The 18,886-nt window shown below is 53.4% G+C and overlaps 2 protein-coding genes across 2 annotated transcripts in view; both read right to left on the minus strand.

Annotated features, from left to right (window-relative positions):
• The window catches only part of OSGIN1 (oxidative stress induced growth inhibitor 1), a 57,117-nt gene extending 51,723 nt beyond the window's left edge, over positions 1-5,394 (minus strand). The window contains exon 1 of the mRNA XM_033406396.2: positions 5,268-5,394. The gene's annotated coding sequence lies outside the window, so the exon portion shown is untranslated. The remainder of the gene's footprint in view (positions 1-5,267) is intronic.
• Positions 1,932-18,521, minus strand: MLYCD (malonyl-CoA decarboxylase). Its single transcript, XM_004280098.3, has 5 exons — positions 17,894-18,521; positions 9,164-9,276; positions 8,136-8,292; positions 5,268-5,420; positions 1,932-3,157 (listed from the first exon to the last, which is right to left on the minus strand). The coding sequence occupies exons 1-5, from the start codon at positions 18,431-18,433 to the stop codon at positions 2,624-2,626; spliced, it is 1,497 nt and encodes a 498-aa protein (XP_004280146.1). The 5' UTR covers positions 18,434-18,521; the 3' UTR covers positions 1,932-2,623.
• Positions 18,522-18,886: the final 365 nt, after the last annotated feature.

Below are 18,886 nucleotides of genomic sequence, written 5' to 3' on the forward strand. Positions count from 1 at the left end.
TCAGAGCAGGTCAGCACCAAGGCCACTTGCAGCCCTGGAAACGGAATTAATCTGAATTCCAGAATAGCCCAAGACTGTTGGACAACAGGCTGGAGAGATCTGGGGTCCGTGTGAACCACAGACCCCAAAGCAATGAGAGAGGAGGAGAGCTGTGCACGGGAAAGGAGGGGAGAACAGCCACCCCACGGGTGGGGTCTGTAGGGTGCGGGCTGGGAATGCCAGGGGGAGCAGGCTCTGTGCTGGGGAGGGGTGGAGGGTGGCTGCAGCCTTGAACCCTGGGCGCTGTGTTAACTGACTACTAATGACAGTCTACTGAGCCCTTACTGTGAGCCCACCATACTGCCAGGCACAAGTAGAGGAAGATCTGGTGGTCAGAGTGATGGCTTGAGAGCAAGTGGGATGGAAAACAGGTCTGGGAGACACCGTCCGTGCTCGTGTTACTGCATCCCCCTTGCGATGATGCCCCCGGGCAGTGGGTTGTACTCTTCCGTAGGATGTAAATTCGCAACGTGAGGAGGGTCCGTGAGTGAACTTCTGTTGCCTCCAAACCCAGCTGCTGTCTGACTCCTGCCTGGCTGCCATTGCCAGAAGGACAACATACGCACAAGTGGGCAGTCTGACCATCCTCAGAGGAAGTGGGCGGCTGGGCTGTTTCAGCCATCTTCTGCCCTTCTAGGGCTTGTAGGGTAAGTGTGGGAAGTGAAGGGGGTTCCCTGTAACACACGTGAAGTGAGGGGGATTTCAACCCAGTGCACTGTAATGGAAGCGTCATAAGCTTTCCCTTCAGTCATGTGGACAGAGGTGCGGAGTCCTTATCCAGCCATCTATATCCATCAGCTCAGTCCACTCTGGCTGCTGTAACAAAATACCACAGACTGGGTGGCTTAGAACAGCAGAAACTGGTTGCTGACAATTCTGGAGGCTGGAAATCTGAGATTGGGGGGCAGCACGGTTGGATGAGGGCCCTCTTTCAGCGGCAGAATTGCCTAGGGAACTTCCTGAGGTCATGAGGTATAAGGACACTAATCCCATTCAGGAGGGCTCCACCCTCATGACCTAATCACCTCCCAGAGGCCCCACCTCCTAATGCCATCACCTTTGGGGGTTAGGATTTCAACATGTAAATTGGTGGGACATAAACATTCAGAGCACGGCACCATCCATGTCCACCCATCTATCATCCAGTCTTCACAGAACACCTAAATGTAACACATTTTAAGGTTTTTTTTTTTTTTTTTTTTTTTTTGCGGTACGCGGACCTCTCACTGTTGTGGCCTCTCCCGTTGTGGAGCACAGGCTCCGGACGCGCAGGCTCAGCGGCCACGGCTCACGGGCCCAGCCGCTCCGCGGCACGTGGGATCTTCCCGGACCGGGGCACGAACCCGCGTTCCCTGCATCGGCAGGCGGACTCTCAACCACTGCGCCACCAGGGAAGTCCAAGAAATAAGTTTTGATAAAAATGGAAAATTACTGATGGTTGTGGAAGCTGGGTGGTATGTACCTAGGGTCATTACACTATTTTCTCCACTTCTATTTTGTTTGAAGATTCCCATATAAGAGGCTGAACAAAGATAAGGCGTGCAGTGTGGGAATCAGGGGCTACGGTCTCAGGGGCCGCCTGCCACACGGAAGCAGTTGGTGCCTTAACTTTTTCCAAGCTCCTGGACGGCGGTGACGTCAGGCCTGCAGAGCTCGGGGGCCTTCACCATCAGCTCAAAGCAAAACCAAGAAGGAGGGGGCTGCTTCCTGCTGCCTGACTCAACTTCACACCCGTCTCCTCACCCACAATCAGCAGCACCTCTGCCATCACCTCTGTCCTCAGGCCACACGCTCCAGGCCCGCTTCACAGAGCATCAAACCTGCCAACGGGCTGGCTGGGGACCAAGGGCACGGCTAACGAGGTCTCAGACCTCAAAGACGACCACTATGCGATCGTGAGTAACCACGTGTTTAATGCTTCACAGGACAAACGTGTTCTTTGCTACGGAGTTCATCACGAACTTGAATCGCTATAACTGTCAAGTCTATAATGCAATTTAAGCCCCAGGCGACAAGAGCTCTCGTGTCCAATAACTTGGCTTAGTGAAGTTTGTGCAAAGTCACAAACCTTTTCACACGTTCACAATCTCCAGAATTTAACTAGTGAAGTGTAGCACAGCCCTCTATCCCTTTGCAATCAGCAGAGAGAAACGGCTAAAACGATCATGGCTGAACCACGTTCTACGCTGGAAGGAACATCTGTTCTCACCTGCGCCACCTGCCCGGGTCCCAGAGTGGCTGACCCATCCACCTTGGGTCGAGAGCCGGCAGAGTCTCCATGGTTTCTGAAGACCATCCCAGGGCAGGGAGCCAGGTCAAAGGCCACGATGGAATCTTCTGGAGAGAGCACAGCATCCCCATCCAGCCCACGTCTACCTGTACCCACCACTACCTTGCAGCGGTAACGCATCTTCCCTTGTGCAAAGCCCGGGCCCGGCCTTCCGGTGTGACCCCGCCACGGGCCAGAGAGCACAGTTCAACTCTGGTTCACTCTAGAAGCTCCTTTGGGTACATAACCCCATCCCCAACCCCTCGGAAAATTATCCTTTTCCAAGCCGGGGACGTTGGCTTCAGCAAAGGTGACTTAGAGTTTGCTGTTCTTCTGAAACTGGGCCACCAGGCTGAGGACCTGCTCGGAAGCTTTGATGCTCTTGGAGCTGAGGTAGGTGGTCCTGTTGGTGGCCGTGTCCTCCAGGAAGTAGCGGTAATTGACCATGAGGCCACACGAGCCCGTGATGCCCTTGAGGCTGACGTCGGCCATCCAGTTGATGCGCCACATCACGGCCCCGTTCTGCAAGTGGAAGTTGGCCACGGGGTTCAGGGCGTAGCCCCGGTGCTTCTCCCCGTACAGGTACCACGCGCAGAGCCGCATCAGGGGGGCCTGGAGCGCCCGGACCAGCTGCTCAGACTGGACCCACTCGCTGCTGCTGAGAATGGTCTTGAGGGTCTCATTCACGGGACCGCCCGTGATCTTGGAGATTTCTTTACACTCGGAATCTGTCAACAGTTCGTTCCTCCCGTGATCCTTTGCTTTTGACTTCAGCAGCCCCAGAAGCCACTTGGTGAACCCGGGGATAGGGGACAGACTTGCAAACGTCCCCAGGTGAGGAAACTCCTTCTGCAGGGCACAGTTGGGGTGGGGAAAGGAAGGTGGAGAAAACACACACACACACACACACACACACACACACACACACAATTCAGCAGGTGAGTCACGGATTCAGAAACACCTCCTCATTTCTCGCTTACGTATCATTAACCTCCGTGTGCCGCTGTGTGATTTACAAAGTGATATTTGCTGTGCACGAATCTTCTTCTTTCAAGGAACAGTTATTAAGGATCTGATGTGTGCCAGGTCCTGGAGGCAACCTGAGTCCCCAGGACAAGCCTTTACTGTGGGGTCTCCAATCTGCACCGCTATCCACAACGGCAAGTTGGGGGACCTGCCTGAAATTGGAGGGGTGGGCTGCTACGATGTGGGGTGCTGTCTTCTGACTACAGGTCTTGTCTTTCTAGCCCAACAGGCCCCTCCCATGGACTTTGCTGCTGCCACAGAACCTGGTTTGGTGCTTGGCACACAAGTACCCAGTGACTGTCTTCTGTTTGTTGAATGAATAACTGATCGCTCAACTATATAGCACAGTGGGTGCAGAGGATGGGATAGAAGGGGAGGTAACGGTTATGTCTCCACATCAGATAACACGGTTCAATCACTGTTGTTCAAATTACAGAGAGATCGCAACGATCATTTCGAAGAACTCAGTATCTTCCAATTAAAAATGTAATATATGCTCACTATAGAAAAAATTTTTTTAAATTTAGGACGGAAGCAAAGAAACCACCACACTCTCCAGGTCTGATAGAGTATAACTCCTGGTCTTTCTCTAGGCAACTTTTGCAAGGGCAAGACAGTTATTTTATATCCTCATCCTGCTTTGTGCATTTATATCATGAGCACTTTCTCACTGTCACTCAAAATTCAGAACCGTAACTTTAATGACAGAACAATATTAAAAGATAAAACGATCCCATGACTTTTCCTAACCCTGTTCTTTTCACTGTGCATTTAAGGTGCCTCCTTCATAAACCTCCACGAACACCTCTGTGGAGGAAGGGCTGCCCTTCCCTCCAGATTTCTCAGGTGACTTTCCGGCTCCCAGCCCAGACGTGGAGAAGAGGTCAGCAGCAGTATGGCTCCTGGGCTGCCTGATTCAGAAACAGAATCTGCTGTATCACCCAGACCCTGGAGCCTGCCCCTCCTCTGACTGCCTTTCTGCCTCACACCAGCCCTGCTACCCGCCCACCCTCGCCCCAAGCATTAGCACCTTCAGCAAAGAAGCAGGAAATAAAAGAAGAAACTCAGAGTAATCAGATGTGCTTCTTATCGCCTCTGGGGAAAAAGTGGCAGGGAGTGATTCTAACGAAGCTGATACCCAACTGAATCCCAAGTTCTCAGACTTAAAACTGTGAATTTAACACGAAGCACGCAAATACTGAAATTCCACCCGATTTGTCATTCTCTGAGGAAGAGCTTCTGCAGCAGCTGTCTGTGTTGAAACCACCAGAAGTGGAGAGTGCTGCTGTCAGCGCCAGTTAGTCATGATCTAATTATTTTACCTAAAAATTAGATTCTCCACATTAGAGTTCACTCCAGCCCCTCATGAGACAGTTTTAAAAAGCCCAAACCCAGCATGGACCTGAACATTTCCGTGTTTACCAGGGCAACCAGGAGAAGGCAATTATAAAAAAAACCAGGTGCCAGTGCATTTACCCTCCAACTGCCCGGTCGAAGTCGAACCTCGATGCTCCCTCCCGGGCCACGAGTGGGCGAGGGTGGGTAGGGAGGTTGGCACGGCCAGGACTGGACAGTGGGAGCGAAGGGGGCCCTGCTGGCGACTATGCCGGGACAGCACGTGCCCATCAGGAGCTGCCCCGCCAGCCAGGGTGCAGGGTCCCCTGCAGAAGCCACCGCCCCCAGGACGCATCTGGATTTGTGGCCCATGAGAAGCTGGCTTTGAGGGCCTTTTCCTCGGCACCGCTTCCACCCCCTGACGAGTCTCGGGGCTCCTAGGAAGTGCCGAGGGGCACCTGGCACTCTTCCACCCCTCCTGATCGCTCCGGCCCAACAGCTTCACCCTGTCCGCAGAGGTGAGGGCAGAACTGCTGGGCCATCCCAAGGCGGGGGCACCGACAGAGGTGCGGCGGGGTCAGGGTCGAGCCTCGCTCACCTGCAGCTCCTTCACCACCCGCTTGATGAGGAAGGCGCCCAGCTCCACGCCCTGCAGCCCCTGCTGGGTCAGGCTCAGCGAGTATAGGACGGCTGTGGTGATCTTGTCCCGCTCCTCCGTCTCCGACGTGGGACTCTCCTTCACTATGATGGTCTGGAAAACATAAAGGACGGTGATGGGCAGCTGTGGATGCACCCGCCTCGCCCTCACCCCACCTGGGGGTCCCTCGACCCAAGGACCAGGCTCTAGAGGCAAGCACCCTGTTCTGAGACCTCTCTGGAGGCGGCAGTGGTCTCACAACTTCCCTGGCTGTTTGCTCAATGTTGTATCATTTCTACCACTTTGAAATTCTCTCACAAGCTTCGCTGAATCACAACTGACGTCCCCTAGGTCTCTCTCAGGGGAGGTCTCTCTCTCTGTGCAATCTGCTGCCCTGCGACACCCCCAGACAGCACGCCAGCCCTCTGCCAAGGCCACGGGGCCCACTTCCTGCGGCTCCTGTGCGCAGGCTGCCCACTGCGTCCTGCAGGCGTCCCTCCTCCCCTCTGAATCCTAGCTGTTTACATTTCCCAGTAAGCCGGATGCAGTCCTACCTAAGTTTTCTTTCAGGAAGTGTACCTTTTTATGCTTTTCCTATGTACCTTTTTGGTTTTCTGTCACGTCCTTATATTTCCACAGTCAAACCACACGCCCGCACAGACACGTACGAGAAGCGATCTAAGAATCAGCATGACTCGTACTGGGAGGTCCCTTAGCCAAGTCCGACTTGATCTGCTCTGAGATGTGAGTGCGGGGCGTTCTGAGCTTTAATACCCTGAGGGCCACTGGACAGTAGTGGTGGAGACCTTGCAGTTGGCGTGGACACAGGCCTGCCAGCCTGCTTCTGAAGGACACGCTTATGCTGCTCTAAACTCCTACCAGCTACCCTGGATGCTTGGAGTAGGGGAGTCTGGCCCAGAGTCCAGGCTGAGGTCTGGAGCCCACAGACTTCCTTAAATTGCCAATGGGACGCGTGGGCCTGCGCGTGCCCCCCTCAGGAGAAACATCCTCAGCTCTCATCCCCTTCAGACGCTCGGAGGGTCTTTTCTGTGACTCCTGGGAAGCCATGAACCGTCACCATAAGGAAAGTTGGGCGGATAGTGACGCAGAGGCCGTGACATCCGGGGCCCCACCAGCCTCTCCTGCACCGGCAGCTGCCGGAGGAGCTCTCTTCCCATCATTCCTCATCTTGTTGGATCACCTCCTTTGTTTTTCAAGAAGTCTGTAGGTTATCTCGTGGTTCTGGACTCAAAATTTGTCTCCAGCAAATCTTTTTTTTAAAGTTTTCGAAAAAAAAACCCCCAAACCCAAACAAATGAACCTTTCTTTGATTATATGAATGAGATATGCATAATATCAAAGAGGCAAGAAATAAATGCATGAAGAAAAAATCACAAATCACTCCAGAACTGAACACCCAGTCCTACTGTTTACGTTCTGGGGAGCGCCTCTCCAGGTCGGTCTCATTGGCCCCAGGCAGGTACACACATAAGTACGTGTGCATACAAAACCACGTACACACGCGGCTCTCATGTATGTGTCCAGATGCGCGAGTCTCCTCACACGGAAGGCACCTGCCCTCAGGGCTGGGACCCCGGCCCTCCACCGTCCCCACTTCTTCCATCATCCTGGGCAAAGCTCTGCAGTCCCCCCCTAGCCTCGGAGTCCCCATGTCTAAGGTGAGGACAGTAACGGCAACAAGCCTGAGTCACAGGGCGCTGTGAGCAGTCACACAGGAGGGCGCGCGCGGGCGACGCAGAAGGTCACACCAGATGGGCTAGGCTGGAACCCGGATCTTCAGTCAATAGTAAGTCAAGGTTGACGTGCCAGGTCAAAAGTACAAAGCTAAATCCACACTTAAGCCCACACGTGGGACCGCAGGGTGTGTGAGGACAGGCCAGACGCACACGCCGTCGCTCCCTACAGCAGCCTCTCCCCGTGGGCACCTGGGTTATCACTCCCACCTCCAGACGATGCTGCAGGGGGCAACCGCCCAAACTCTCAGCTCTGAGCCTCTCCTGGGATAGATTCCTGAGAGTGGAATTTTTAGGTCAAAAGGAACACACGTTTTACATTTTAATAGTTATTACCAAACTGCCCCCAGGGAGGCCGTGATAACTTCTAGTGCGTCATCACAGTGCAGGCGCCTCCAAACAAGCATCCTACGGGAACGTCTCCCTGCTGACGAGTCCTCCGCCCTCCCATGCCAGGAGACGCTGCCCAGCGCCCACCTGACGTCTGCCATCACCTCTCAGCCTCCGAACAGGCCATTCCGACCCCGAAGCCACAGTGACCCAGGTGTGCCCACTTCCCCTCAACGGACCTGCTCTGCAGCCCCAGCCCCTGCCCACCGTGGGCCTGCGGACTGAGTGTTTCAGACACTCACCAACGCCTCGAGGAGAAGCCCAGCTTGCTCCGGGGGGGAATCACCACACCGGGCAGAGCACTGGGCCCGCGTCAGGCACGCAGCCCAGCCGACTTTCCAATTTCTCAATCGGCTGTCTTTTGAAACTACCCACAGGCACTTAGATGCTGAAGAGTTGATCCCTGTGCCCCTGCACCTGTACCCCCCTCATCCATAACAGCCTGGACCACGTCTCAACCCAAGGTCCACACACCCTGGCAAAAGCTTGCCCCGTCCCATCACTGCCCACACCCTGCCCGTCTCCACCCTGTGGCTGCAGATGTGGAGCCTGTGTCTAGCTAATGCAAAGATCCACAAAGGCCGAAAAGCAATTTATTTTCAAAAAGGGGAGAAAACTAAGTTAACAGAAAACTTAAGGCACCCTGGGCCGTCTGCCCCGTCCTGAATCGACCGCGCACAGGTACCTGGATGCTGCTGGAGATCTCACTGGTCAGGGCCACGTGCAAAATGATCAGGGGCTCCCCCGGGGTCGAGCAGTGAGAGAAGAAGTAACACCTTCTGTAGGGCCCCACGCGCCGTTTCATGTCCGCCCAGTTTTTAACGGGATGCACAGCCTCAGCCCTGACGAGAACGTGATGAAAGGGCAAGACAAAAGTACAGATCACAAGTTAAAGAGCCGCGGGGCTGATTCCTACTCGTTCTATTCACTCAAGTCAAAGCAATCCTTTAAATACAGCTTCAGCGGACTCTGCGGGAAATTCAAAGATCATCTTAGCGCGAAACAGCGCTGACTGAGAGGAAGCACAACTGGTGACCGTTTTACACACAAAACTGTGCTCTCATCCCCGGTCTTAAGACTCGTTTGCCAGGCCCCGGGGGAGCAGGTATGTGGCAGATTTCAACACAGAGACCTGACCAGATGCCTGTCACCGGACATCCTACGTCTCTTGCTTCCCCCGAATCTCCGCAGTTTGAAGTCCGCGCTGCCTGAGGACACGCATCGCCTGGCTGCTTCCATGTGTCCGGCGACCTCGGCCACCGCTGTTTTGTTTCAACATGCGACGTGGCAGCATGCTACTGTCGGCCAGCCTGCATTTTACCGTGTCCGGGGGAAGGTGGGAATCACGCACTATACTGTGAATTTGGAGATTTTATCCAAGGGAGACATTTTCACAGCTGGTGAGACAGACGGTTTTTGAGTTACTAATGCCAATGCTTGGGTCCAGCGAACCCGGGCAGCTCTGATCATGGGGTTGCTGGGGAGACGCGGGGCTGAGGGCTGACCGAGACCCCAAGCGCAGGTTCACCGGCACGAGGACCAGCTTCCACCTGTGCCCCTTCCTCCTCCGTGGTCTCGGCATCACCTGGTAGGACAGCCACCTTTGTGGATCCTGTGTTTGGGTTTTACCAGGCTTGGAACAAAACGTACACGGGAATGGAGACTGGCTTTCCGCTGAACCGTAAGAAAAGCGGAAACGTCATAAATACTTACTCACTGATTTTCTGCAGCATTTCGCACGGTGAACGCCAGGTGACCCGCTCCAGGTTCAGGAACCCGGAAGAAAACCATTCTGAGAACATGCTTTTCAGCACCCCGTTCATTTCCTGAAATGGAGAGGGGGGAGCGCTGGCCTTCCGAGGGAAAGACGTCCAGCCCATCCCCGCATCGCTGCCAGCACAGGGAATTCGACACCAAAACCTGATACAAAAGAGGAGTGGGCAGGATGAGGCTGTTCTGAGGCAGCTCCACCGGGCTCTGCTCTCGGCCACGACAGACCGAACTCAGCTCTACGTCTTCCCTCCCTCCTTCCACCTGTAAGACACCTGGGTTCCATCTGAGCTAAGTTGCCCAAATCAAATAAAGTGTGCCGATACATTCGCCGCCGTGAACACAGCTGCACACATGATGTTAAGCTGACGCTGAACGGCGTCTCAGTGCAGGAAACTCCAACACCCTCTCAGGAACATTCTCTGGTTCACCAAAAACACCCTTTCTTGTTTCCCAAGAGAAACGAGGACCCCACATTTCGACAGCTCTAAGGTGTGTGTTTTCCTATTTTCACATCTTGGTGGGCAGGACACCTTGTTCAAATGATGGCGGGTCACGGTTTAATCGGCAGCATTTTTTCCCCCCTGAGTGGGCCGTAGAATAATAGTGTGCCGGGCAATCCATGCATTTAGAATTGATGACATTATTCTAATTTCACTTACTTGTATTTATTCTACTTCCCAAAATGATTTGAGTCAACTTTACCATCAGAGATACATTCGCACTGAAACTTTTCAAGCAAGAATAGAACAAGAGGTAAGGAAAGGAGAGGACACAATGCAGGGGCAGAACCATCCCAGTTCAGTCTGTGGTGACTGCTGCCCATGTAATAGTGGTAAGCTTCGTGACAGCCAGAGCGGAGGGGACGTCCAGGGCGAGAGACAAGGCTGTTGTTCCTCAATGGCTGCGTCCCTTTTTCCCAAATCGACAGAAGCTTCACTTTTTACCTGGGCACGTGACTGTTCAGGATAAAGTCTGCACTGCCGCCAGGGCTAATCATGAGACTGAGTTCTGGCTTCTCAGATGTAAGCAGGTATCCTGCAGCAGCTTCTGGGAACCTTGGAAGATGGCAGGAGCAGCAAAGGGCTGCTCTTTCTCTTTGTCCTTCCCACTGCAGGGAAGAGATGTCCTTCCATCTTTTTCTTTGTCCTCCCCACTGCAGGTCGGAAGGCGATGTGATGGCTAGAGCTGGAGCAGCCATCTTGGGCCATGAGGTAACTTTGGGGATGAGGTTTTCAGGGAAGAGCAACAAACAGAAGCCTGGGTCAACTGAGGGCACCGCAGAGTCAGCCCTGGGCTGCCTACCTCCAGACTTCTTCATGAAAGACAAACTTCTCTTATTCAAACCACTGCTGTTTTGAGTCTCTGTTAGTTATAGATGAACTGCATACTAACAGATACACTGCATATTATTATTGAATAACAGCAAACATCTCAGTATGTCTGGTACAGAACTGACCTTATGAATCCCTGTATAAGAATTGCAAAGACCATGACGGATAACACCTGTAAAACTGTACACAAGCTATGAAACTGTTATAGGGCCATTTCACATTTTAATCTCTGGTAAAAGGTCAAAGGACTCAGAGCCTTGTCACTTGAGGATAAGTTGCAGGCATGGGGGTGGATGGCTCAGAAAGGGTTTCAGGATGAAGCGAGGTCCATCTTCAAACACCGAAGGCCTCGGGCACACAAGAGGCCCCATGGGGGCAAGGAGAGGGAGCATGTCCAGGACCGACAGGGGGAAGGCACAGTCAGACTCCATGTAAAGAAGAGCTTCTGAGGAGCTAGGGCTGCCCACAGAGGTCCTCCTGGGAGACAGCGGCCCTCCCCACGGGACGAGATGAGCACAGGGTGGGCAAGAACACGGTGGAGATGTTTTAGAAAGGATTTCCACGTCGACAGGCGACTGGACCATGTGATCTCTGTAATTCCTCGTAACTCTTTTTTTTTTTTTTTTTTAAGAGACGGGGTCTCGCTATGTTGCCCAGGCTGGAGCGCAGTGGCTATTCACAGGCGCAATCCCGCTACTGATCAGCACGGGAGTTTTGACCTGCTCCGTTTCCGACCTGGGCCGGTTCACTCCTCCTTAGGCAACCTGGTGGTCCCCCGCTCCCGGGAGGTCACCATATCGATGCCAAACTTAGTGCGGACACCCGATCGGCATAGCGCACTACAGCCCAGAACTCCTGGGCTCAAGCGATCCTCCTGCCTCAGCCTCCCGAGCAGCTGGGACTACAGGCGCGCGCCACCGCGCCCGGCCCTCGTAACTCTTTATCCCATGGTCTAGTCTCCTCTACTGGCCTCTCAGCTCTGTAAGGGCAGAGGTCATTTCTGATTTAGTCCTCTGGTTCTCAAAGCCATCAGTGGAGTCCCTCCATGTGGAAGATGATTTAACAGATTGATGGCAAATGAAAAAGAGAAGACAAACTGGAAAACAGTGACCAGGAAGTAGCAGGAAGGGAGGAGAAGGGATGGCTCACCAGGCAACACAGAACGGCTCCTTATAAAACTGTATTTCCTGCACTGACTACAGTGGTTCTCAGTCTTCCTGGGGTCCTCATACACTCTTGCACCTGTGCTAAAAACTGGGGACACTCTCCCCAGAAAAATGCAAACACATTAATAAAACTCTGCACACAGCTTCCTGGGGTTCATGGAGCCCTTTGAAACTCAGTTCCCAACCAGGTTCCCCAGGTTGGGAACCTCTGCACTGAAAGGTTAGGAACGGACCAGCCGAGTTCCATGTAGGATGTACATGGAACTCTATGGCATCTCTATGAGACGCACAATAGGAACAAGTTGGAAAAATCTGCCTTCGGCATTCATTCAGTATTGATTATGAAAGGAATGGTCTGGCTGACGGAAGCGCCTCTTCTACAAGTCCCTTCGTTCTATTCTGGGCTACTGACAGCTATAACGTGGGACACTGGACACGAGATCCGGGAATCTAGGTTAAAGGTTACACATCTCCACCGCCCAGTGCTAACAGGGCCGCAGCTGTTCAGGCTGGAATTAGGTGCCGAGGGCAGCAAGGCTACCCGATCTCAGACAGCAGGAGGCAGAGGAATCGTGTATGCGTCACGCTCAGTGATTGAGAAATCATTTATCAGCGACCCAGGACTCAAAAATACAACTGCTGGGACAACGTTCCCATCTACAAATGAGTTCATCTCTTAGTCTAGCTAAGTGCAGAATTTAGTAGAACCACGAGGACCACCAGGTTAACTTCAAAACAGGACAAGACACCAGAGAAGGTTTACAACAAACCGTGGTGCGGCTGGGCGCTGCAGTGGTGGCATGGGGACCCTGCCTGATACGAGTGTGGTCCCTTCTCCAGTGTTCCGCCCGGGCTTCTGTTAAGATTCCCACAGGTCTCACCGTCATTTCTACATTCAAATCGCCCATCGTTTCCTAAATGCCAGCTCCCTTCTGCTGCCCACAAATATCTCACGGTGCCCAGACCCTCTCAGAATGGGAGTCCCCTCGGCTTCACTGGGGATTGTATCTGTAAGAGACTGAACTCTTCAACCCCAAAGGGCTTTTGGAAATAACTCTGAAGAAAAACAAAAAGCCTGTAAACTGCACACACAAGAAGCACGCGCCTGCCCGCACACCGTGTACCCCGCTCAGGAGCTGGACACACAACCGCAAGTTCACAGGGCGTCTCGTTGAGGAGGGCAACTGACGGGTGGATTGGATTCACACCTCAGAGCCCAAAGCCCACACTTCGCCGCCTCGGGAAAGAACACGCAAACCCGGACTTGCAGCCACATGTCCAGGCATCATAATAAGCCTCTCACCTCACTTGGAACCTCAACAGAGAAGAAGAGCATTTTTAACAGAAAGAGCATTTGGTCTTGTAAGCAAAGGGACCGCTTCTTTTCCTGTGTGATTAAGCTGCTTTGTGGATTTGGTATTACCCACCCCTGCCCAACACTGGATGACCGATTTACTGTTCTATTTCCTAAGATTAACACTCGGGGTGGGGGGCAGGGGTCCTGCGATCAGAGAATTCAAGGACATTGACAAGTCCCTTTTCTACAAATTCCTTAATTATGAAAACAACTAAAATCCCTTTCTTGGGGTAAACCCATTAAGATCAACTCACTTATTATAATCCAAGAGTTGCTACAAAGTGGCGTCAGAGGGACGGACCATCGCAGTAGAGACTTGGGATGAATCAAGAAGTCCCAGGCTGGCCTCCAAGACACTTAGGCTTCTAACGACCTTTTAACTGATGGGCAGCAACGTCCATCCTCTCTGCAGCTGATCTGCTATCTTGAAAACCACAGCAGACATCTGACGTCTGCTGGGCTGTAAAAACTTTCTACACAGCACTTGCATCTTCCCAGCAAATAGACTTGATACCGACTCTGAATTTCCTATCAGGAAGGATTAAGAATAAGAAGAGAAACCTCACCGAATTTAAAATACCCAAGAAAAGAGACCTACCCCTGCCGGGCCTTCCGCCTTGGGCTGCACGCTGGGCTCCACTCAAACAGAAGCGTCAGCCTCTGGATTCTTCCCGTATTTCCAATAATCACAGCCCTCGGTCAGAGACCAAGATCTTGACAAACTGTCCTCATTCATAACTGTGTTTTTAGCCAAGCCCCGCAGTATTTCTAGAAGAGAAGCAGGCTGACCTTGGGCAGACTGACCACTATCGCCTCAGCAGCAGAGCTGGTTGGCCCAGGACAGTTAAGGGACGTGGCCACGATCACCTAAAATCACGCTTCAAACCAGCATAACCGGGGCCTTCCTTCCCCACCTGGTGCATCTTCTGCTGTACCCACTGTTCTGTATGAGATGCCCAGTCAGCATCCCTTTGGGCCTCACACATGCCAGTTATTCTAAGGATGCCTCTGTGCTCACGAGATTCAGCAAACAAGAAGCTGTGAGGAGAAGCAGGGCACTGAGTCCAGTCCAGGGCAATGCCCAGGCCTGAGCCCACAGCAGCTCTCGTCCACCTGACATCAGCTGGCAGCTCCAAGGTCAGCAAGGGCCAGGGGAGAAGCACACCTGTGTGATGGGGTGCCGTGTGCACAGCAAGGGGTGCTCAGGTCTGCTACTCCCTGCCTCCTGGGCGTCCCGCAGCATCCTAGGCTCCTGCGCTGAAGCTCGAGGGCCAAACTGCTGGTGGTTTCCAACACTGGATTCCTACAAGCGAAAAGCTCTAGCTTTTTAACCACCTCTTTAACTTGGCTGCAAAATCCAGAATGAAACAAACACGGAATCAAGATGGACCACACACACGTTAAGTGATTCTGGTGATTAATTACAGTATCAGATCCCAGTGACGATTTCTATGGGTTAAAAAAAAGTCAACTCTGAATGTTTTGAATGATAGGGATAAAAAAACATTTACGTAGCCACAAAGAGCAAGGGGAAGGGGAGCGACAGATTTAGCTGCTAGCGGTTAGAGGCACTCGGGCTAAGGGCAGGATTTCTAGGTAGAGAAACGCAAGAGGTGTGACGGAGCCACCTGAAAAGGCTTCTGCACCCAGCGTGTCCCGACCGTGCGCAGAGGCCAAGGTCAGTCTAGGGTCACTCACCCTCTGCTTGAGACATATCTTGATTCCATGTGACTTTGTGCCTTTCGGTTGGTGATGTTTTTCCCTTACGTGTGTGGACGGCCTTGGCTATAAAACAAGGGAACCCTGAACGTCTGAGGACATGGTGTTGCTGGCAGCTCTGGATCTCCCTGGGGCCAGCTCCTCTCCCACAAGTCAAGTCTCAGGGTCACAGCTTTGAGCTTTGATGATGTCCCTTCTCAACCTCACAAGCAAGAGTCGTCTCTTGTATGTGGGGAAGAGTAAGGAAACGAGTCCAGTTATGTCTCACAGAATCGGATGTGACATCAGGAATCCCCCAGGACAAGGGCGGTCCCAGCGTCTGCTAGGATGTCTCTCCTCTCTCCTCTCTCTCTCTCTCTCTCTCTCTCTCTCTCTCTCTCTCTCTCGGCCGCACGGAAACCTCCCCTGGCCTCCAGGTTCCGTTCCAGGCTCAGACCTCTGAATGGAGCAGTCTGACCTCAGGACGAATGGGAGTGGTTAGCTGCTGGCTTCGCCAGATGGCAGGGCACCCGGGAGTCTATCTCACGCTTCATTCATCATTTTGCTACACAAGACGAAGGTCCCAGTTTTCAAGGGGCTGATCATCCACTTGCGGGGGAAAAATACATTTCAAACAACAGATTCTGTGGTTAATGTATCAAATCCAACTGAGTGGTACAATGACGTATCTATGAAGCTCAGAACCGGGTGAGGCCACCCTGAGCTGGAGCAGCTGGAAAAGCCTAGCAAACGAGCTGGGAGTGCAGGCGGCTCTTTTTCTAACAGGAATCATGCAGCGGCGCGGGTTCAGGAACGTTCCATCCAGGAGCCAGCTTGGCTGGAGAGGAGGGTCCGTGGAGGGGAGCGAGTAATGCTGGGGGAGTGGGAATGCGCAGGATGGCTGGTGGGCAGCAAAAATGCCAAAGGAAAGGCACCGAATGCCATCCTCGTGGCCACGGAAGGTTTGATGATTTTTCGACAGAAGAGCAGAGACTGACCTGAGGTTTCAGAACAAGGTGTGTGCTGAGGTTGCTGATAAGATGGAAGCTTACACAAAGTCTTGGAAAGATAAACACAGTCACAACTAGAGAATATTAAACTCCTGAGTCAGTGAAAGTAAATAAAACAAAGCCATTCATCAGCTGGGTTGTCTTACCTTCCCTTCAATTTTATAGAAAAAGGCAAATCTAAAAGAATAAGCCCATTTTCGATCTAGTTAGGTTGTCAACTAAGAGAGCTGGGGTGCCATGATGAAGTACACACCGTGGAGCGTGGAGACGGGGCTTGGGGGGAGGCGCTCTTACCAGCTCTGTGCTCTGGGCGCTGCACTGGGCCTCGACAAGCTTTAATCACCTCATCTGTCAAACAGTCACCACATCTTGCTGAGGATGAAATGAGCAAGTGCGTGAAAGGCACTCACACATACCGTGCCCGCCCCTAACTCTTCCCATACTAGAAGGGAAGCTTCTGGACCAAGTGATCTCAGAGCCTGAGCACGCCTGGTACCATACAGACAGCCGATGAATGGCTGAATGGATGGGTGGAGAGTTCCATTTGGGGACAGGTCACCTACCCAAAAGACATCCTACCTTGGATGAGGTAGACAGACATCCTACCTAATTCTCAAGCCTCCTATGCAATGAGAATTAAGTTTCAGAAGGCTTTCAGGAGCACCTGTCTCCACTTCAAGGAGGAAAAAAAAAAAGGTCTGCTTGGATTGCAGACGAAACCCAAGCCTCTCTTGGGAGGAACCAGATGGGTATGCACACAGTGTGTGGAACACAAGGTCTCAGCCATTCAGATGGGGATTTAGTTGGGAACATGGTCGATTCAACACACTGGGATTCCAGGACTGATTTGGTGCCAATGCAATAAACAACTGAGCTTCTCAGCCTGTGACTCTTATAGCTGAAGGCTCACTGGTCCTAGGTAATACTTAGCATAGCCAGCTATTATGAGCAATCAAATCATAGCTACTGTTATCATCCTGAGATTAACCCTATCCTAACTACACACAATTTTATGCGTGTAGGGCTACGTAGCCAAGAAAGATACGAAGGTTTCTGATAAACACCAGAACTCACATAACATGATGAGGATATAAAGTGCAGAGCAAAGAACCTGGGAAATGTGGGTGTGGGTGGATGATCAGAGACATGCTTATTTGCTCTGAGGGCCTGGTCAAGTCCTGTGACCTCACATGAGAGGTCGACATGTGGAGACACGCTTATCACCTCCCCAAGAGTGAGGCAATGAACGTAAAAACCGTTACGCCAGTGTCAAGAGTTCTTAAAGGAATCGTTCAACTGTTCAATTCTTTTTAAAGCCAACTGCACCTACTAACCTTCTGAATGCCAGAACGTTTACAGCATTTTTGGTTTACTAAAAGAGCGAGTTAGTGGTCCCACCATATTTAACATCGATAGTAATAAAAGGACTATAGTCACCTATCAGCCACCTTTCAAGTCATCATTATTTAAATCTTCATCTATTTATTTGCATCTAACCTGAGCTCACTGTGCGAAACGCCTGATTTCCTCAAGAAGTCAACTTAGAATCCTATTTTAGGGCTGAACTCAGGAAGGTAAAAATACCCTGATCACAGTTATGAGGCAGAGAGAAAATAGAAGGCATCCAGACTCCTAGATGGTGGCGACCTCGAGTTCTAGTCACCTTTGTACGTTTCACAGGACTTTTTAGGACAAGGGCTTACACAGTGGGTCCTGCGACTAACTTTTACTGACCCCATCCAGGTCTTCAGAAAGTTACCGGATGCTCGGTTCGGTCCGCATTCAAGTGTACCACATGGACGAAACCTCTCAGGTAAAAGAATGAAAAAGAGATTTTATGGAGCACGCTCATCAGGAACGAGGCGTGACAGTCACCTTGAAAGTACGCGAGGGCCGAGTTTCTATAAAGACGAGCGAGGTGAGCCTAGAGGGAGGCAAGGACTGGGAAGGCGTGGGAAGGAAGGGGACAGGGTTCGGGGGCTCTGACTCAGGGCGAAGTGTGCGCGGCTCCAGGCAGGGGAAGGTGGAATGCTTGGGGCTTGAGGGGCGAGTGAGGACGACATGGGGAGAGCCGCCAAGGGTCGGGGGCGGCCCGGGCGGGGCCTTACCCGGACGTGCGGTCCCTCCATCAGCTTGAGGGCCTGAGCCTCGAGCAGGTCGGCCCGCAGCTGCACCAGGAAGCGCACGCCGCCGTCCAGCTTGCTGATGTGGTGGAAGAGGCTGCGGTAGCGCGGCTCCAGCGCGTAGCGCAGCCGGTCCTCTGCTTGCAGGAGCACGGCCGCCTCCCGCGGCTGCTGGAGCAGCTGGAGCACGGCGGCGCTCTGCTCGGCCACCTGGCCATGGTCCACGCCGAAGCCCCGCGCCAAGCGGCCCAGGAGCTCGGCGCGGTCGGCCGCCTCAGCCAGGCCGCCGTAGAAGCTCACGAAGTCCGCGCACTGGTTCTCCGCCGGCGCCGGCGTCTTCTCGCGCAGCCCGTAGGCCGGCATCGCGGGCACCGCACGGTGCAGCAGCTCGTCCATGGCCCGCTCCAGGGCGCCGGTCGCCGCCGCCCGTCCGCTCGACAGCCGGGGTCCGGGCGGCCGCAGGGGGAGCCGCAGCCAGAGGAGGAGGAGGCGCCCAGCCGACACGGTCGGCCGAAAGACTGGCATGGCGTAAGGATACAGCTGCCTGAGGAACGCCAACGCCGCCGCCGCCGCCGCCGCCGTCGCGCTTCCGGCTTCCGGCACGCGCCAGTCCGGTTGCCCCAGCCCGGGGGACGGGCGGGGCGGCGACCAATCGGAGGGCGGAGCGACGGGGGCGGGGCGGAGTGCGGCGCGAGGCCAAGTGTGGCCAAAGGTAACCCGGCGGGCGACCAATCGGAGGGCCGAGCGACGGCGCGGGTGGCGACTTCAGGGCAGGCCTCTGCCCTGTCATCTAGCCACCCAAAGTCACCGCCTCAGTCCCTCTCCTCTAGGGCCGAGCTCTCCAGCCCCAAGGAACATCACGGTCACCTAGGGAACCTGTTACGCACGCAGATTCCTGGCCCTACTCCGGAGATTCTGATCCAGTGTGTCTGGGGAGGAGCGGAGCAATCTGCGTGCCTACGAAGTATTCACGGTGGT

Source organism: Orcinus orca, chromosome 20 (assembly GCF_937001465.1).
Source record: "Orcinus orca chromosome 20, mOrcOrc1.1, whole genome shotgun sequence".
Classification (NCBI taxonomy): Eukaryota; Metazoa; Chordata; class Mammalia; order Artiodactyla; family Delphinidae; genus Orcinus; species Orcinus orca.